This window comes from Lates calcarifer, unplaced genomic scaffold (assembly GCF_001640805.2).
Source record: "Lates calcarifer isolate ASB-BC8 unplaced genomic scaffold, TLL_Latcal_v3 _unitig_359_quiver_886, whole genome shotgun sequence".
Lineage (NCBI taxonomy): Eukaryota > Metazoa > Chordata > Actinopteri > Centropomidae > Lates > Lates calcarifer.
In genome coordinates this window covers 15,734-37,465 of record NW_026116497.1, presented here as the reverse complement: position 1 = coordinate 37,465, position 21,732 = coordinate 15,734, and the positions used below count along the sequence as shown (strand labels likewise).

The 21,732-nt window shown below is 38.4% G+C and overlaps 1 protein-coding gene across 1 annotated transcript in view; it reads right to left on the bottom strand.

The window, feature by feature from the left end:
- LOC108894509 (opsin-5-like) overlaps positions 1–21,480 on the bottom strand; it is a 29,319-nt gene extending 7,839 nt beyond the window's left edge. The window contains exons 1-3 of the mRNA XM_018693176.2: positions 21,410–21,480; positions 21,112–21,258; positions 7,092–7,211 (exon numbers count right to left, since the gene is read on the bottom strand). Of these exons, the coding sequence (XP_018548692.1) occupies positions 7,092–7,211; positions 21,112–21,244 (253 nt within the window). The 5' untranslated portion in view covers positions 21,245–21,258; positions 21,410–21,480. The remainder of the gene's footprint in view (positions 1–7,091; positions 7,212–21,111; positions 21,259–21,409) is intronic.
- Between the last annotated feature and the right edge of the window lie 252 nt (positions 21,481–21,732).

Sequence of the window (21,732 nt, the reverse complement as noted above, 5' to 3'; positions counted from 1 at the left end):
CTATTTCAAATATTTCTTCAAGGTTAGGGTTTGACTGAAGTTGAATGTAAACTTAATTTCCAAATGGTCTTTTAATTGCTGTAATCAAGACGTGATGAGAACTAGAACTGTCACATAACCCCTGCCTTGCCCTTGACCCCTAATGCTCCTGGCGAATGGTCCTGTCGGAAGCTAACACTTTATTTTCACCAGAACTGAGGGTTAATATTTTGCCTGGTGTTGACATAACCACTATTAGGATTACGATGAATCCTTTGGGGCTATGACCATCATCAATATCCATAGTGAATTTTATCTAATGAAGAGATCAGTTTTCAAGCTATATGTTGTATTTGTACCATGAATATTCATACTAAATTTTACGGTCAGACAGATGTCAAGATGACTTGCTCTGGACCAAAGTGGATGTAAAAACAGGCCAACTCAATCAACCAGCCGAGTGACCTCATCATTCTTTAGTCCTTCAGGGCAAAAACTAATATCAATAATGGTGGATATTCATGATGTTCATGTATTTGGCTTCTCTTGATCTGGAGATTATATGTTCAAATTGATTGTTCTGTGCATGTACTTACTTTTATTAATTCTCATTGATGTTTTTGTCTTAAAATGCCAAGAAACTGCAACATGATTTGGAATATGTTAACCAGTTTTAGATGCCTCAGTAGACTAACTTTATTTAGTACAGGAGAGCACACAATGTTTCCCACTGAAACATGACAACAGGTCAACCAGAGAAGGATTAGTGAGGATTACAGCACTGAGGACATCAGCGATGTTTATATCAGTTATATTATACCTGGAAAAAAAAAAAAAAAAAAAAAAAAAAAAAATATATATATATATATATATATATATATATATATATATATATATGTGTGTGTGTATTTATATATATAGCAGCAGGTAGTTGGTTTGATTAACTTACACTGAACAGCCACAACATTAAAACCAGTGACAAGTGAGGTGAATAACTCCCCAGTGGCAGGGGCCTCCCCCACAAGACAGTGCTCCCACCACACTACAAAAACTGCTCAGAAATGTCTCGAGGAACATGGCAAAGGTGTTCTAGGCAGGTCCCACTGTGTCGCAAAAACAGCTCTGACCTGTCTGACCCGACATTGTCAGTGAATCCTTTGGGTCCTGTGGGTTGCAGGGTTTGGCCTCCATGGATCCAACTTGCTCCAGTGTATTCCACAGATGCTGGATCAGATTGGCATCTGGGGAGTCTGGAGGCCTGGGGAGTTTGGAGGCACCTTGGGGTTTTTGTCATGTTCCTCAAGACATTTCTGAGCAGTATTTGTTGTATAGTGGGAGGGCTGTCCTTTTCATGTTGTGGCTGATCAGTGTATATTTATTTTAATGGAGCCTCTGTCATTTGACAGTTCACAATCAATATTGTGTATTTCTTTAAGTCATAGTGCATATCTGTTGATATCCAGGCTCAGGCATTTTTCCTTAATAACATCCATGTGTGTAAAAACCCAAAGCATTTTAATTATATTTATCCATCTGCCATGCCATATGCTCATAGGAAAAACTGCCATAGGGCAATTGCTGCTGACATAATCATGAAATAACTTTGATATGTTCTAATAAGAATGTAGATTGCATGCATGACAAAAACTGTCTTTTCTGTCTTTATTTATTTACTTTTCTCTGCCTCCAGCACCATCTGTACAGTGGCATTCATTTTTACTGAAACTCGGACTGATAGATTGTCCATCCTCACTAAATAATTCCATGTCTGAAATGTTGTATATATGTGCAATTACAACATATATTTAAAAAATAGAATCAGCTAACTATATTGCATCATTACCAACAGCATAGGCATTTGATGCACAGACATAAATAAATGGAAATCTAGATTGTACTCATAGTTGAGTTAGAATTTATATTAAAGCAGAGCAGTATTAGCAGTGTACAAATATATGTACAAAAGTTCATCCAATAGTTGTCAGTCTGGACAAAAGTGGTGGACCAACTGACTGATACTGCTGACCTTGAAAGTAGCTGAATGTCTGCAACAGCCAGTGAGGCAAGACAAACTGGTCGCCAGCAGGGTCAGATGAAGACCACATGATGAACCATGAACCTCACTTCATGCTGGTCCATAGAGACCATGTGAGACTGACCAGTCTCCATCTCTCGTTATCTAACCACAAAGATCTGTCTGGAATAACAACCACTACACACACTTCAAAAACAAACAGAGGCACAAAGGTTACTGATGGAAATACACTACACTTTGCCTTGAAACAGTCTATGAAAAAAATACAAACATCTTTTACATGAATTACCTTCTTGTGACAGACAGATACAAATATAATGTCTTCTGAAAGCTTATACACTGCTGTTCATTTACTGTCATGTCCATGTTACAGCAAGAAAACACTATAAGGATGTATTGTAGATCGTCAAACATAATAAAGACTGCTGAATAAAAGGTGCTTTTTATAATGAAGGTCTGACTGCATTCTAGGAGATGAATGATGAATGAAAAGAGAAGAAAGAGGTAAAAGGAAGATGACGTAAAAGTATTAACAAAGGGCAACCATCCATTATCCATACCACTTATCCATAAAGGTCGCAGGGGGCTGGAACCTATCCCACCTGACACTGGGTGAGAGGCAGGGTACACCCTGGACAGATCACCAGTCCATTGCAATAATGGAGGGCATAAAATCAGAAAAACATTCTGAATGCATGTTACAAAGCACATCCATCAGATAGGGAGCAATATCAGCATCATTCACCGAACAACTAAAGACTCACCTTTAGTGCCACACAAGGGCAATCCCAAGTAAGACTGATATCTGGGCAGTTAGTGTTAGTGGTGCATTTAACTAATGTGAGGAAAGTGTTATTTGAATTCATATGTTATTTATGTGTGCACACTGTGATTGACATAATACAATCTTAGACCACTTGTTATCTTTCTTTTGTTTACTACCTCTGTAAATAGATCATGCATACTCTGTCTCTCCTTCTCCCTCTGTCTAACTCCCTTTGTCCTAATCTCATCACAACCCTTTAGTGCTAGTTGGGGGTTGGGCAGAGACTGTTGGTTTTTTCTTGAGTTAAACTTAGTTAGTAGTGCAGTAATGGCAAGGGCTGTAGCAGTGTTAAATTATTCCATTCATTCATTCATTATCTATACAGCTTATCCATTACAGGCATTAGGCAAGAGGCTGAAATACTCCAGGTCAATGCTCAGTTCTTTGCTTCCTCGGGTTAATCTCAGCAGTTTTTGTGGTGTGGTGGTTGCATTTTCCCTCAGGGGAGGCACCTGCCATTGGGGAGTGCTGTTGCCATGGGAGGTGTGTGCTTGGTTGGCAACTGTTGTTGGTGGTGATCAATGCTATCCACTCCATGTGTCAGTGGTTTTAATGTCGCTGATCAGTGCACAAACACTGTGGTTTTGTATACATGAGTATATCAGTGTCTATTATTATGTGCAGCAGTATAAACCTCTGCAGAGTGCAAACTGTACAGTATCAGGACCTCTTGCAAATACTGAGGCAGATGCCTGCAAGTACCTGTGAGTGTGCAGAGTGAATATGAGGCTTATGTCTTTTAAATAGACCACCTCATCGGTGAGATATGATCAGTGTGTTAAATACTGTAGGCAAACTGTCAAGTTGAATCAGTGGGGGTGCTGGTTAAAGGTCAGATGAATTTGATTCATGGGGAATGATGAAGCATGTTGAGTAAGTTAAATTTAAATTTTTAGAGCTTCTGACTCTTCAAGCTACGCTAGCAATGTGACTTTGTCCAGACTTACAACTACTGGATTAGGGCATCAGTGTACCAAGACATTGTCCCTTATGCCATTATTCAGTGGGTGGATGAACCATTTTGGAACAAAACTTATTCTTACTTATTCTCAGTACACCAATTTCATCATTCATGTCACAAGGCATGAAAGGACAGCAGACTTGTTTATTTACTATTTATTAACATTTATTTTAAGCCAGGACAACTGCATAAGTAGCTAGGGGGCAAACACATGGGATGATAACCCGGCTTTGTTCACTTTCAGGACACACATGGTCTCCATTGACTTAACTGAGACTGTGTCTGCACAGAGCAGGGCATACACAGTTCATCTCACAGTGATATGCACTGTGCACAATACCCAAATCCATACACACCAGGCAGATAAGGTCAGAGATCATCAGATGCCAGCGATGATTTGTATCAGCTATTTATCACTGAAATGCACTCAAGTTCACAACATGGTTTTACAGCCTGCTTGCATTTTTCTGCGTGATACTGTACATTTCTTCTGTCTCTTGACAGGAAAAAACAATTTAATGTGGAAATTTGTTTGACCCTAACTTTGAAAGACCTCTTCTTCTAAGTGCCTCATGATTTCTTTCTACAGCTGCACTCACATCATACTGGAGGAAAGCCAAAACAAAACAGAACGACCGATTGTCTCTCTACCTCAACTACCAATGTTTAACTCACTGGAATGATAACATTAAGATTAATTTTATCCGGAAAGGCTAAATGGGCTCTAAACAAGCTTCAGCGCACACTGATGACAAGTAACTGATAACTATCTGATGTTAGTGTTGGTGACGGCTGTGATAGTATTTCTAGTAACTGTTGATTTACTGCAGTATCTGCTGCCAGACTTATTACACTCATCTGTCGACTCATCTGCTTAGAGCATAACAGAAACCACATGGAAAAACCACAAACCCACATCCCATGTTAGCAAACTATTATTTCCAATCTGTCTACTGGTTGATTTGTGCATGTTGTGATGTGACTCGATGTAATGGCCTTAGAGCTACAACTTATGAATGAAAGACTCTTAACAAGTTGGCTGGCTTATACACTTGCTAAAATGTTATCCAACATTTTTTCAGATATTTTTTCCCCCGAAAATATACAGTATGAGTGCTGAGGGGAAGAGATCCTTATTTCTGTTATCTGATAAATTTGAAAATGTACCATGCATATGAAGAAAAAGCAGCTCATTAACTCTTCTCTAATCCTTAAAAACCCAGTTAAAGTTTAAGATAATTTGAATTTTGAATCCAGAACTTTGGTTTTTAAGCAAACACCTGCAAAAGACATTCTCATTTGTGGCATATCTTAAATTAGCAAATTTTAAGGGCAGGAAAATACAAAACAAAACAGGATCCTATATCCTATATCTCATAGTTGATAGTGTGGGTGCAACAGAATTATCAATCAGCCTCATAAAATCATTAATTTTGGTGTTTGATATTTTCTAATTATTATAATTATTAACACTGATGGAATAATTTAGAAGGTTCTGGGTTCGTGCTCCGGTTCACCTGGGGCTTTTCTGTGAGTTTTCATGTTCTCCCTGTGCCTGCATGGCTTCCTCCCACAGTCTAAAGACATGCACGTTAGGAAAACTGGTGACCCTAAATTGCCCATAGGTGTGAATGTGGGTGTGAATGGTTGTTTGTCTGTATATATTGGCCCTTTGATGGACTGGTGATCTGTCCAGGGTGTACTCTGCCTCTTGCCCAATGCTCGCAACCCTTAATGGATAAGCGGTATAGATAATGAATGAATGAATAAATTGAATAATTTAACACAGTGCTACAGCCCTTGCCATTACTGCACTACTACTGGTACAGGTCACCTTGTGGTTTAGAGTGCAATCTGCAGGCAGTTTTATGTGCTCGCTCTCACGCAGAAGTTTGGTACACCACCAGAGCGAAAGAATTTTGGGTTGACTGTGATTTTAAGGGCTAAATGTCACTGCTTGTAGTACTCTTGTATTCAGTGAGGTGGACCTGGCTTTGAATGAATTCCACAAAAGCTCCTGTGCTAGCATCAGAAGGGAGAGGCTTCTAGCATGGGACTGCTGGTCTAACTGCTTCTCAGCTTGAGATTCATTCTATTTTGTGTTGCAATTGTGTTCGTCTTTTGTAGTTAATGATTTAGTCTCTTTGTTGTTTTGATATGTCATAATGTTAGTAAATCGCATGGATTTGGTTGATTTGGGTCTGTGGTGGAGTGTTGTGCACCCCATAGGGTGACTGTGAGAGGTGAGAAGGTGAGTGGAGATTACCTGTGAGGTTGAGCGGGGAATTATGGGTATTATGGGCTACAGGCAGCACAGCCCATACAATAGCATCTTTTTGTTAGACTGCTGCTGCCTGTTTAATACTGACATCTTTTCATGCCTCTATTTTGTAATGCAGAAGTTCATTCAAACCCAAGGTATGTTTAAAGAAGCTCTTCCACAAGAGAAATTATTCAGCTGTTTTCACTGGCTTAGTGGCTGATTCCCAATGACAACTGAAGTGACCTTTACATGTATCAGTTCTCCCTTTAGTAGCTGAGGGAAAAATGTGTTAACTTGCGTTCCATAATGTGACTGTGGCCAGTGATGAGAGAGGACAGAATCAAAATCAAAATGTTAAAGAATTCCTCTGATGCCAGAACTAACAAGTCAAAGGAGCATGTCAGTTTCCAAGTTACTGAGGGAGAGAGTCAGTGAACACTGAATATTCATCCTGTGCAGGTGAAGCACAGGCATTGGATGCAATAGTAGATAATGAATAGGGATGGTGAAATAGAAAAACAAAACAAGTTAATGAAAAGGCAGCCAACAGATACACATCCCCATCTTGTCATGAGTGGAAACAGCTATGGGAATGGAAATCATTTAATTCCTCTGACAGCATCAGCTTGTGGCAAACCGTGATGAATGATCTGTGGGGCTAAAAAAGTACTGAATAATATGGGTGACCAAGCAACGTGAATGAGAGCCCAGAAAGACAATTTGCTGCAGTTTTTCTTGTTAATTTCTGGGTAGTTTTTTTTTTTTTTTTTTTAAATCTAGCTAGCTAAACTGTAACAGTGGTAACTTAAAGTTCAGTTATTTTGGGCAGTTACCAAACAGTTTTAGTGACATTGCCATGTTACATTACCCAGGAAAAACACAAGTCATGTTTATGACAGGAGAAAAATGTGGTTAAGTGCAAACTGTTGTGTATGTGAGTTCAGCAACAGTTAATATCTCAGCTTTAGTGTTTTGAGTTGACAATGAAATAATACTGGTCTACTGCTCATAAAATATTTTACCTTACCTGAAATGCCAAAGTCAAAAATGGCTAGATTAACAGTCATAAGCTCAGGAGGCTTCAACTTGGTCTTGCGTTTGATAGTCATGTAAATGACGTAGCCATTTCCTGTTGCAGACATTATTCCTGTCAGAGAGAAATACAGAGAAAGTTTGAGAAAATACCATTTACACTTTATATACATTTGAATGCATACTGGATGTACAAATTGGATAGTTCAGGGCTCCTGTGATGACAAAGCAGACACAAATATTTGTTCCCTTGACTGACTCTTTTTGCTTCTGTTGGTTTGAGGAATAGTGTAAATATTGACTATTACATTCAAACACCACGTAAATTAATACAGGAAAAACAGCACCAAAGTCAGCAAACAATGCAGGTAGGCTACAGACAGATGTGAGAGTTAGAGCACATGCTAATAAATCAGTCATCAAAATATCACAGAAAGTGGACCAACTGATTATTAATCATTATACAATCAGAAAGCACATTGAGTTAAATGTCTCAGAACATTCACACATTTGAATGTTTTTAACAAGGTTTCTTGAGTGACTACAATCCGCGTAGTGTATCCGGAGTGTTTTTGCAGCATGAGTATTCAGTATCTCTTAAACAAGCATCATGCCATCCTGGTCAATAGGGCTTTTCACAATCACCAGAACAACGTATCCCCTCTCCCTCTGAAAAGCTTGCAATCTTGAAGAAGAACTAAATCAGATAGACAAAGACACTATATATTCAGCTGCCATTTATTGAAGAGAGAAACACATTCTACACATTCCCCTGTGCCTTGTAAGAAATATTGATTTTAAAAAGTTCATGAAAAGAATTGCCTGAGTAAAGGCCAATGTTGTGGAGCATACAAGTGTACAAACATTCTCTTCTTTTCATTTCTTCTAAAACCTATTCACGTCTGGCCTCAGATTTCTTAATAGATCTTCAGCTGGCTAATGCACAGATTGCCTCACTTGGATAATAAAACTAAGGGGAAGGGGAAAAAGCAGAGATGGAAAGAATGCACAGACACTGTACATACACCAGCATCAATCACACTGTAGATAACACATACCTTGAGGCAAATTATTAGATAAAAAAAAACAAAACAAAACGCAACACAACAGAATGTTTAAATTCGAGGTGATTTACAAGAAATATCTGACAAAATTGGAGATTTTTGTTTTTAGCCAAAGGCTTGACTAAAAACAAAAATGTAGGAATCAAGTGAAATAAAATATGTTTGGCTGATTCAGCGGAGAGAGAAACATGAGGAAAAAAACACAGTCAGAGCTAAAGAGAATAACATTACCAAACATTGTTACTTCTACACAAAAATAAAGGCTGTTCTCTATAAACTCAATAGTGCAAATTATCACCACGAGGACCTTTTATTAACAACAATGGCATCTTCTGGAGCTAGTTCTAATTACATTGATTAAAAGTACATTAACTCCTATCATTCCATTACATGTTGTTTGGATTAAGGTCATAAATGTGTCTTAGGATCATTGCAACAATTGGTGGTGGTGGTTTGGCCTCATCCTACTGTGTCTTGTTTTGGACAATATGGGTTTAGTTAAATTGTTAAAGTATATTTTAATATGTCTCTATACATCTACACTGAGATGAGCTTCACAGTGCTTGGCAACAGCAACCCTATGATTGTTGAAGAGGCAGGAAGTCTCAGTGTTATATAGCTAACATGTAGCTCAGTTCTTTTCAATCAACTCTGCCATCAAAACTACTGGCTATTTAACTGCTACATGTTTGATGTTTGTCACCAGCTAGTTGCTCATTTTGTTGGCCTCCCCTTTTATGCTGGGCAGGAGCATGCAGAGGGTTAGCAGAGGTTTTCTGCCTGCTGCTGTAGGAAACTACTGAGACGAGCAAGACTGCATACTGTACATTTGAGGGCCATTAAACCAAAACAGTGAGCTATAAAGCTGCAATGAGCTGTTCAGCTGGGTAATAATTCTCTGTGGGATATATCAACTTCAAATGACCCCTTTCACATTAGAAGTACAGTACCTCAGGGATTTGAATCAGAATTTATTGTGAATATGAATATGAACATAACTATAGAATTAGACTCTATGACTACTATGTATGGCTATAGCTAGCAGTTAGCATCTTAAGGTGAAAAATATTTTAATCACTAATTAATAATAACTAATTACTATATTTTAAGTATATATATATATATATATATATATATATATATATATATATATATATATATATATATATATATATATATATATATATAATCTCACCTGGTAATCTCACATTGGCTGCTGTCCTCCTCTTTCCTACAGCCCTCTCTTCATTAGTTACAGCTATCCCTTCCTATTTTGTACATTAAAGATAAATTACTAAGATCAGGTCTTTTCTTTGATTTACACAGACCTTCAGAGGGTCATTGGTGCTTTTATTTCCAATAGGAGCATTAGCATTTCATCAGGAACACCTGTACAAATGCTTATTCATGCAATTATCCAATCAGCCAGTCTTGTGCAAGTGCGGTGAGCAGAAAAGCATCTCAGAATGAACAACACATCCAACCTGGAGGTGGATTGGCTACAACAGCAGAAGAGCATTCCAGGTTTAACTTACTCAGTCGAGCACAGAAAGGATTTTTTTCTTCTCCACTCTTCATTGTGTGAACTACCAGAAAGTAAGTAATTCCGATTAAGCTTTTGTACTTAGTAAGTATTATAGCACTGCTGGAGTTTCTCTATATGGTATCATATTGTATATCATGTTACTCTGTAAAGTGCTTGTTGTGATCTGACATTACTTATATATAAGAACAACTGTACTGAATAGAAATCTGAGGCTGAAGTGGTTACAGGTGACGGAAAAATGTAGTTGTTAAATTGTTAACAGAGCTGCTCCTAAGATCTCAGCAACAAAAGCTAATGATTCACAGGCCTGAAAGCTTACAATTAGCAACCATGGGAACCTTCTATATCATTCAACACATCTTTTGTTCTGCACAATATGAATGTATGTATTATGTATGGATTGTGTGTGTGTCTGTGACTTGTGGGGTCTGACACCACAATTAGCACACACATTTAAATTGTAGCCAGAATGCTGTTATAAAAAAAGAGCAGTGACGTTTGTGTAATCTTCTGAAAAATGTTTAATTCTTCCAGATGAATTACTTTTGAAAATGCAGCTATATTTACAGCCGCTTTGCTTGTTTTGTCTGCAGAACTGCTGCAAATGAAACATGACAAGTAAAAGCTCCAGGCTAGATCATTCACATCAGGCAACAACCATTGTCAACAAAATATTCAGGACATCAAATAAACAGGGTCCTGACATTTCCAGCGCACAAGACACCATAGGCTATAATGACGGAGAAAGAGGAGAATGGTGAAGGAGAAAAATATGACAGCATGGTGATGAACCCCCTCCTCCCCAGCCTCATCCACCCACACTGTTATGAATGAAGCATTGGAGCCACCATCTAATGGCCTGACCCTCCCCATAACAGCTAAATTGATTTTCATGGCCTGTTGTGTGTTCTCTTAGCTTCAGCATTAAAACTGCTCAGCTTACCGTGCACAACAAAGAGACATGAATGCAGCAGTGGGGAGAGACTAGCATGACATTTTCAGTTTACCATGTTGTCTTTCACTACAATGAGCACATGACTGTATGTCTAATGTGAACTGACAGTGTACCCTGACCTCATCATTGAGGAAAAAGTGCCCTTTGAGAACTTTACGCTACTTTGTGTAATATATGTAATACTCTATAATATGTAACTGTAGGGCTGTATTTGGAATTTGTTTTGTCCCTCTCAGGACACCGTAGTGAGGAAGTGTTTTGTGTTACAGGCATCATGTTGACAAAAAAAGAAGTTGTTGTGAAGAGGGTTTTGTCCTTTTTGGTCAAGAGGTTGTGTGAAGAAATGTCTTGACCACAAATCCCACTACAGACTTTTAAAACACAACGCAGAGTACAGGGGAAGACAGAGAGGCTCCAGGAGGCGACGGACGCGCTGAAGGAGTGGGTTACAAAACCAAGCAGGACAGTGCATTTTTTCTTTGTAACTTGGAAAGACTAACAATAAGTCAAACATCTATGTGAAATGTGAAAGGGATCAATCAGATTAACAAACACAACTTTGTAGTTTTGCCTCTTGTTAAGGTCTTTACTGCCACTTCAAATGGCTGAATAAGAAATTACTTGAGAACATGTTGTGAACAAGCCTTAACTTTATAAAGCGATGCTATAAAGCTAATACATTAGCCATATCAATTTCATAAAGGAATGTAAAGCTACTGTTACAGGTTATAGGGCAGTGTTGTAAGTTTCTCCTGCCCCCAGTAGCAGTTTCAGAAAATTCAGCAATCATTACACCTGCAACGTTTTTACCTCAAACTGTGTGTGTATTTTGTAGGAGTGAGCGGATGAATGGGTTGTAGAGATCAGGCTGATGTCTCTAATATTATTTTAGTTAAAAAGGGGGGGGGGGGAATCTAATTTCCTCCCAGTGTACTGTTCATGTTTTGAGAGTCAACTGTAAAATGTGTTGAATTTCCAGGGCTGTGGAATATAAACATTTCTACTGAAATGGCAGAAGATGAAGGTCTTATTGACCCTATGTGTATGGATTACCGATAAGCTACATAACAGCTTGCAGGACATGTTTTTCTAAAGTATAACTCATGAGATGTCATTCAAATGCAGAGTAACTTAATCAGGTAAAATCCACGTGATATAACGTACACATCATTTCGTTTGACAATTTGCTAAATGTCAGGCATGTTGTAATCTAGCTGCTAATGAATGTAAATGTGATCACCAAAGTGGTCATGTGAAATCAAGCGGAACAATCAAATTAAATGAAAACTGAAGTATTCATGAAGAATCTATGAAGAACTGTTAACAGTTGACAGTGTCGTGTCTTGTATTTCTGCTGTAGACAGCTTCACCAAACACCTGCACACGCTCCAAACAATACCGCTGTCACTATCAGAATCTGTCCACTGAGCAGTTCAGCAACAAACTGAAGACAACATCATTTCTCTTTTTCTATCTTCACAGCATTCAGAAAAAAAAGATTAACCTTGGCTCTAGGCTAACAACAAATCTTTCAGCCATAAACCTACTGCCCTGTTGCTGTTCTCCATTCAGCCTTGTTTGATCTGCACACACTCTTCTTAACTGCTGAAAGCCCAATTCATTCCAATTATTTGTGCTGAACTGTTGAAATAAAATGGCGTATTAAATCAAAATAAATAACACAATGAGCATACTGTGTATCTCCTCATTTCCACGTACTCATATGATGCATTGCATCAGGAACAGGAATAATAGCAAATAGAGGCTCTCAGCCAAGATTGAGCCATGTGGGAAAGTGGATCATGAAAACTGGAAACCACGCAGAATTGAGAGAAAATAAATTGCATATCCCCCAAAGCATATCATGCTGCCTCTTCCTCTTTCCTGATGGGTCTCTCCACATTTTCAGTGGAGCGTCTCTCTTATTTAACAGCAGATGTTGTGTTTTGAAGAGACTGAAGCTTGACACACAATGACGGCAGCAACAGTGGTTACCAGCCGATCTGCCACAGCACATCAATCACGATCACCTCCCGATATCATCCACTTTGTTTGACTTGTCCTGTTGAAGTTTCTCGATTCCACTCAGCCACCACAGGGACATCTGGAGATGTGCTTAGGTGTGCGTCACATCAGGTTATCATCAGGAGAATGGGCGGCAGCTTAGTTCTACCAGTATATACATGCCCTGGTGTGTTTATTTGGGGCGTCTGACCACACCTGGATTGGCCAAAAGTGAAGCATTTTTGCTCTCGGCTCTAGGCCCCTCTAGAGAAGCATTTTTATCAACTTTCTTAAAGAATAGCTCTGGTATTTGAACCTGGGCCTCATTTTCCCATGTTTTTGGGTATAAAATACTGATTGACAAAAAATCTTTGGAATCGGTGCCATATTGATTGTCCACATCATAATAAGTCCACTTAAGTTTTTATTTTTGCCACTGACAGGCTCAGATTGTTATTACAATGTTTCCCCTACCACTGTTTTGAACATGAGCCCCCGCCCTGCCAAGATACCAGAGGAAAAATGTAAAAACAGAAAAAATAATAAAACAAAATATTTTATTATGTTATTATGTTATTTAACTAACTGTGAACTGGCACAATATGAATAAAACAGATTTAATATTATTTTTCTTCCATTTCTTGCTGACTTTCTGCAGACCATTCAGTCAAGTAACTACAGAGGCCCTGAGATCTCACACACTGCAACTGAAGAAAACACAAAACCAAATGAAGAAAACGCCCTCAGAAATCTGACAGTGATAAAACACAATCAAATGTTTGAACACTCAAAAACAACATATATCATCCACTGCCACTGACAGAAGTCAACTTAAGTAACTTCATCAGCAATAATGCTTGGAAACCAATAGTGCGTCCCATGGGTGTCCAGATGTGTGTTGCCCAAGCATTGTCAAATTAGTGAAGATGTTTTCTTCATTTGTTTGTTATTTGTCTCTCTAACCTCATTTGTATGAAAGCAAACAAACAGATGCTGTTACCATTGTCAATAAGTGTATAAGCACGCCTGCAGGTCCCATGAAACTCACAGCAGATATATTTTTTAAACTACCAAATAAAGACTGTGACATAATAATGTGCAGTCATTGCACAGACTGGACAGGCTGTGTTTATTAATAAAACAGCAGAGAGGCAGCACATGTGTGTACTGTGTACTGTGTACTGTGAACTGCGCAGGAAAAGAGGGGAGAGAGATGGAGGATGATTGGAGTGAAGAGACACTGCACTTCCAGGCCATAGGTACACCCTAAGGAAACAATGTTTGTCGTGTAATTGTAATCTCCTCAATATGATACTGATTTTCTTATATAGTAATCACTTTTTTGGTTGTCTTATCTTTTAAGTTTCTGTGTGTGAGATATGACAGTAATTCTGTTGTTTTGCTTCTCTAAATAGGAACATCTGTGGAGTTTGTGATCACATTACACCTGTGGTTTGTCATTTGTCATCAAATTGATAAGTGATAAAGCATATTTACTACAGCAATCTTTGAAGGCAATACAAGTCTCTCTCTCTCTCTCTCTCTCTCTCTCTCTCTGCATGTTTAACCTTGCTGCAGTGTCTTCATGTTTCTCTGACAGCATTCAATTCAGACTTTTACATAAAAGTGACCAGGGTGCTTATTAAGTCATGAGACAGACATATTAAATTGCCATCAGATTAACATAAAGTGGTTATGTCTGAAACAGGCTGAAGATAAGGGCTGAGCAATTCTGAGAAAATATCTAATTGTGATTTTTCTGACAGATATTGCGATTGTGATTTGATTTGCATTGTAATTTTTTTGAAAGTCAAGCTTCAGTCCAGGTTTCACTATATACATGTAAAACATGTGATGGAATATTACCATCTAAGAGATGATTGAAATATTAACTGCTCTGTGTAATAATCAAAGCATGAGCATTATAAATAAACAAATCCAAAATGTATTTATTCTAACAAAGACTGATATAGAACATAAACATAATGAACCATAGAACAGTTGTCACAGAACAAACAGTAGTACTATGTTCTCTTGCCTTCTGTGCAGTAACTTTACTTTGGTCATACTGCTGCCTGTGGTGATTCTTCAAATGCTGATACACTGAGGTGGAATGACAGGAGACTGACAGTCACACAGAGCGCCGGTGGAGACAGACACAGCTGATTAAAACTCTGCAGGATTTGTCCCAGTAGAAAATACAAAGTGGAAACACAGCAGACATCTAGTTGGCGTCTTGGTCTTAGCTCAGTTATCTCTCTTGCCGGGCTGCTGACACTGTTAGCCAGTTTTAACTCATCATAACACTGGTAGATTCTACTTTAGCTGCATCCATTCTCACAACTAGCATGCAGCTCTCAGTAGGTAGAACTCACCTGACACCGGAGCAGAGAGAATCAGAGTGACTCACACTGCCTACATCACGCTGTCACTCTGCCCTCAGTTTTCATCAAATATCTAACTCTACAGTTAGTTTTGTGGTTTGGTCATTTTAAGAGAGAGAGTGGTTGTAAAGTTTACCGCCTGTTGTTTTGCTGAGCACGGAAAAAGCGAGAGCAATGTGCGATTGTGCAGGCGCGCAGCTTAGAGGGAACATTGCTCACAACCGCTACACAGAAACAACAAACAACAGTTTGTCACTGTTTACAACTGTTTATAAGATTATGACTGAGCTGACCTATGTACCCATACAATAATCCATCACAACTTCACTATTTCTCTGTCCCTGATGTTATACAAAGCCTATATGTTCCCAGAGAATTCTTGCCTGTGTTTTCATGAAGGTGAGCCAGGGTTGCTTGGAGATTTATAACATGTGAAGCCACTAAGGCTGTAACCATTTACCATGCGTAATGTTTATCCACATTTATTGGAATAATGATATTGGCTAAATAGCGATGCAGATAAAGAAACAATGGACATAGGAAATAGAAATGATTATAGCTGATTTATACCAATGTCATAGGGGCACTAAAGAAGCCAGATGATAACTAAAGAAATAAAATAAGAAAGAAAAAAGTAGGAACTGCTGATATAAGCATGTTAGCAGGCCTCCACTAAGCCATTTGACAGATAAAATAATTCTGTTTTTTTTTTTTTTTTTTGTTTGTTTTGTTTTGCAAACTACTTTATGAACATTGATACTCATACTGACTGGAGTGTATGTTTCTGAAACCAAAGCACTACTGTCTATGCTACAGTGCCTCTCAATTTGATTTATTCAAATGTGTCTCACTCTGTCTTATTTCAAATGTTATCAAACCATCCATGTGACATCAGACTGTGATGTTTTGCTATTATATTATTAAGAGGCATACGGTGTATTTCATTCCTTTCCCACCCTTCAAATTAAAAAGAGACATAGCAGCGTACGGTGAACTGTAGATTAATCCATGTTGTAGGCTGAAGAAAAGTATGAAAAGGATTTTACCTTTTAATTTGAGGAAAATTTGAGGCGATCTATTAGAACGTGGTACATGTTGGAGATACAGTATATCCAACAATATCTGAAACAAGACTAGGTTAAAACCTAGTATATAGCTGGACTGTGTATAGTCAATGAGTGAAATTGAGGACTTTGTTGAAAACTGTTGTGGAACAGCTGTAAACAATCATGTTAAGTGGAACACAGCTAAAACCTGCTCAAAAAGTCACCAGATGACATAAACCGCTAATTAACATATTCATGATGTCACTGCATTGTATTTGCATTCTGCCAAGTGTCAGCTGGTTTCATGACTTTATCTGTTTGCTTCTCTCTTTCTGCCTCTTCTCTCTCTTCTCTCTCTCTTCTATCTCTTCTTCTCACATGTACAGGATTTTAATACAGCCCAATTCCCAATAAAGCTGTTCTCATTTACATGTTTTTCTGTTTCTGCTGTCAGCAGTCACCTCCACACATGACATATTACACTGTCATTATTATTAAATAAAAACTAGGCCCAAAATACAGAAGTACTGTGTGAAAAATGAACTACTCCCTTACTGCTTCCAAAGGAATTAAAGGGGTAAGTAGCAGCCAGGTGCTGCTGATCAAATAGCCTTAATTAACTGATCAACAGCAAGTGAGACCACCTCACATTTCACTCTAGGATACTTGTGGTCAAATGTGAGGTCATCTGTCTGACAGCTAAGGCTTGGCCCAAATTGGCTCATGCAACAGGACAATGACTCCAAGCACACCAGCAAATCTACAACAGAAAAGAAAGACAAAGACAAAAGAATTAAGGTGTTGCAATGGCCCAGTCAAAGAAAGCCTCAAGGTATTGCTGCTAAAGATGGTTGTACAAGCTATTGGATCATGGGGGTGTACTTAGTTTCTCACATTAATAATATTTGTCACAACAAAGTGACAGTTATTAGATGGAAAGTTTAAGTTAAACTGTTAATACTGTTAAGTTAAACTGTTAATAAATTAAATAAATTTAATAATAAAAGAAAGAAGTAGCTGTTCTGGTTAATCTAGCATATTAAACGAATCATGTAACGCTTATATTGCGATGCTGGCAACTTGGTTTGCCCAAAATGTCACTCCCCTGGTGATGTAAGAGAAACTGCTTGTGCCATTTAACTTTGAAAGTGCAACAGCTAATGGAGAACAACACTCAGCCGACCGACCAATGGTGGAACCAGTCACCCAGTCATGCAGCTGACCAATGGTGTAACGTCATCAATCAGTCACACATCATTTGGCTGACCAGTGGTTAAACTTCATCAGTCAGCTGTCAGTCAGGGACATTCATGTATTCTGGGCTAATATTAGCTGCCCTTACAACTACAAAACTGTAAGGAGAAAAATGGAAAGCAAAGAGGCTGGACAGTCTGTCTTGATAGTGCCAAGCTGTGTAATGCAAGAGATTATGCTTTAGATTATGTTTTTAGACACATCATTATAAACTTGCAGGTAAAGCCAGCTGGTGTTTAATTCCTACACAATACTTCCACATCTAGACTTTGGTAATTACACAAATGTAATTGTGTAATCATGTTTGACTGTCCAGTATCACTTTGCTACTGTTGTAATGGCTGCATCACTAGAAAGCACAACACATACATTAGCTGGAGCAGGCGATATAGATAAAATCCATTAATAATATTTGTCACAACAAAATGACAGTTATTAGATGGAAAGTTTAAAAAAAAAATCAAAGACATTATTAATCAGTTAAACTGTTAATAAATTAAATAAAAAGAAAGAAGTAGCTGTTCTGGTTAATCTAGAATATTAAACGAATCATAACAAAAATCAAAGTAATATATGGATTCCAATTTTTATAATTAATATCATCAAGTAGCTGCAATTTGTAACTCCAGATAGCATAGCATATGGTCATGGACAGATAAATAAATCAGTAATAAGTCACCTGTCACCATCTGAGTCGGCAGGAGGGAGCACCAGGGGGTGGCCAATCAAATTCTAAGGGGTAGGGGGTGTATTTAAAGCACCTTTATTGAACTCAGAGTCCTATTTCCTACTTCCCTTTCTTCTGCTCAAAATTAACCCCATTTCTCATGACTCCACTTTACTGCCTTTACAAATAGAACATGTACTTTCCCTTCCATGTTATTATCAAAGCCTCAATAGAATGTGGTCATGATGTACTGATGTTACAAAAAGAAAATGCAGCAACTTTACATACAGTAAGTTTGCCAGTCAGTACTGAACCTATACTGTAACATGATCTCAACAACGACTGTCTTTGTACTCCTTCCTGCCTGAAGCCATCTATTTGCAGGAAAAGTCAGTAATTCCATTTGCAGCTGAATCATAGTAATTGCACTCAGTCATCTGCACACCAACACAATGTTCTTTGGAATCATACTTATTTAAAGCCTAGAATTAGGCCATATCATGTATTCTGTCAAAACATGATATGGCTGTTTCTCAACAGAAAAAAATGTCAAAACAAAGTTATATGCTTATGGTTAGGCCTGGTTGAGATGACTGTCCTCTCTTACAGTAGGAATTTCTACTTGCATTTAATTTAGTAAATGTGAGGAATTCTTCCTGTGGATACTGGGCACTATTTTGACATAGAGATGGAAAGTAAGAAGTAAGTAAACAATCTACTAATGTACTGTAAAATAATATGACAATATGTGTTCAATATGTTCTATGTCTATGTATCACATAGTTGAAAGACTGTTTTTGCAGTATTCATCAATCACATAATTCAACCATCTTGTTATGATTGATAATTCTCAACATATCAATAAAGTTCTACTTGCATTAAGGAACTGTTGGAACTCCAAAAGTTAATTTTCTGACTCTAGCCATAGCACAAAAACCAGTGTACAAGACAAAAAGATTATGTGAGGCATACAATACACAAATAATGTGTTTGCATAATTCGAAGCCACAGTTCCCTCTTTGTCTTTATGCATGAAATTATCCAACAAGTCCTCTAACTCATATAGCCATATTAGTTGTTTGTTCCTACGCTTAAAAATGACTAAGAGGATGGGTACCTAAAGGACCATCCCTACTGGCAGCACGCCAGCTGTAGACGACAGGCGTATTGGACCATTGTCGTCATGATAACAATAATAATCATGTGGTTACCATTGAACAGACTGTGTTTGGTTAGATTTAGGCATAAAAATGAACCCAGTTAAGTTTAGAAAGTATCTGGTAAGGTTTAGATATAAAGAGAACCATGTTAGGTTTAGGAAAAGATTGTGGTTTTGGCTAAAATAGCTTAGCAAAGAAACAACAATAACTTGAGGTTTTAAACAGGAAACTGAACCCACATGACAATCCTGTGCTTGTTTGACCCATCCATCCACCCTGTACTGTAGGTTGTAATAAATTGCTTGCACAAACGACATGGTGTGGTCATTATTTACAGGAGAACAGTCTCAAATTATCTTTTGATAAGACCAATTTAATTACTTTTCTCATACAATTAACATTAAGCGATGTATTAGAATGCAAATTCCACAGAAAAAGTCAATTGCTTCATTTCCTTCAGTGTTCGATATGTAAAGGCACTGTATCACAAATGTCTCAGTAGGTTTTAAGATGTTAATCATATAAATTGTGTCTGGAATGAAATGGAAGAAACAAGACATCACCAACGCTTAGTGAGTCTGTGCCTGCAGTGGTTTACAGTGGACAAACCTTCACTCTAAACAATTTAGCAGGTGGGGGAAAATGATTTACTGGAAAGACTGATAACATCCAGAGTTTCTTGCTCTGGGTTGTGCAGTATCTGGTCAGTATCTCTCTCATCCCCCTTCTGCATTTTCTCCTCCCTGCCATCTCTGACATTGGTTTGGTACATCCGTCATCTCCATCTTGGAATGCTTCCGTCTTGTAAAAAAGATGAAGATGATGTGGTACTCTGGTGCATCTCTGAGTCAGTATGAGAAGACATCAGGCCTTGGGGATTGCTGGAGTTTATCCTCCCTCTGTCCCGCTGTCGGCAGAAGTCTTCTGTGACAATTTCATTTTCCTGTTTAGCTACTTTAATCTCTGACTCAAATTTCTCTTTGTATTTCTTACATTCCATATTTTAACTCTTGTGAAGTCTTCATTGCATTTCCTGTATGTGCTTGTGGATTATTGAGAGCTGATCAGTCATGTCTTGAATCAGCAAAGGAACATTTGTTGGTGATTTCACAGCATTTGTCATATCATGCAAGGTTACAGAGCCTGACCATAGAATTATTCACTTAATTTATTGAGGGGGTGGTTGATTTTTAATATACTGATCAGCCACAACATAAAAAACCACCTGGCTAATATTGTGTAGGTTCCCAACAAACCTCATCGGGAATGGACATGGAACCTCTGGGCATGTTTTGTAGTGTCTGGCAGTGGGACACTAGCAGCAGATCCTCTGGGTCCTGTGAGTTGTGGGGGTGGGGGCCACAGATGTTTGATCAAAATGGGAGTCTGGGGAGTTTGGAGGCCAGATTAACGCCTTGTGCTCTTGTCATGCTCCACAAACCATTTCTGAGCAGTTTTTGCAGTGTGGTAGGGGCATTGTCCTGCTAACCTGTGAGGTGAATCGCAGATTGCCTTTCTGAGAGACATGTATACATTCTGACAATTGTGAATACGGTTTGTGCCTGAGGAAGATCTGTTTTATCAAAACCCGTGGCTATAATCAATACAACACTATACACAGCTGTGTGCGGATTCTGCTTCTTCTATTTTGCCTGCGAACTATGGTATGCTTCCTTTGTAGTCAGCTGAAGTACTCAAACCGTAAACACAGCCTCCTGAGTTTGATTGCCTCATAAAATGTGATGTGTTTTCGGATGTCAGTGTACAAGGGTAATTTCAGGAATTTACAGCACGCCACAGATTCATGTCATCTTTTCTTTACCATCCCTAAAACATTAGCAGCCTGATTGTAGCAACACTTGATATCACTTTCTGTGACACAATGAATGTGGATAGCAGTATAGGGTGGAAGGAATTTCATAATGACAGACTGACCTATGACACAGATGTAAAAAGCTGCAACTATATCCGCCTCTCTGGAGAGTCTTGAGGAGAAAGGGTCACCACGGAGCAGATAATGGGGGACGTATGAGGGGTGCGGCCACGTCTCGTTCTCCATCACTGCCATCAGTGGGGAATGTCCTGTGAAGTGGAGGAAAAGATTGAAACAATGAAGCTGCTTCCACAAATTGAAAACTGTCTACACACACATACACAGGCATCAGGTAAACAGGACACATAACGGGGCACATAATTATTCATTAGACAATATCCACAAACATACTTCACAAACCTGCGTGCTCTGCAGCATGACATCCCCCAAGCCAGCAATCAGAAACAGATGTCACAGGTGTGAACAAGAGATTTCCCCACGTCACTCTGGCAGAGAATGGAAACCAACAGCACATTTTGCAGCTTTCCCATCTGATAAGACGATTATTGTGAGAACATGTTCTTGAGTTCTCTAACTGAACCAACTAACATTAGCTGCTGCCATTAACAAAATGTCTCTTCACTGTAATGCTTAATAATAAACCAAGCTCACATGCTACCCTACCTAACTAGGTAGCATGTGTCAAATAGCCTTATTAAGCAGAATATATAAAAGAAGGTACT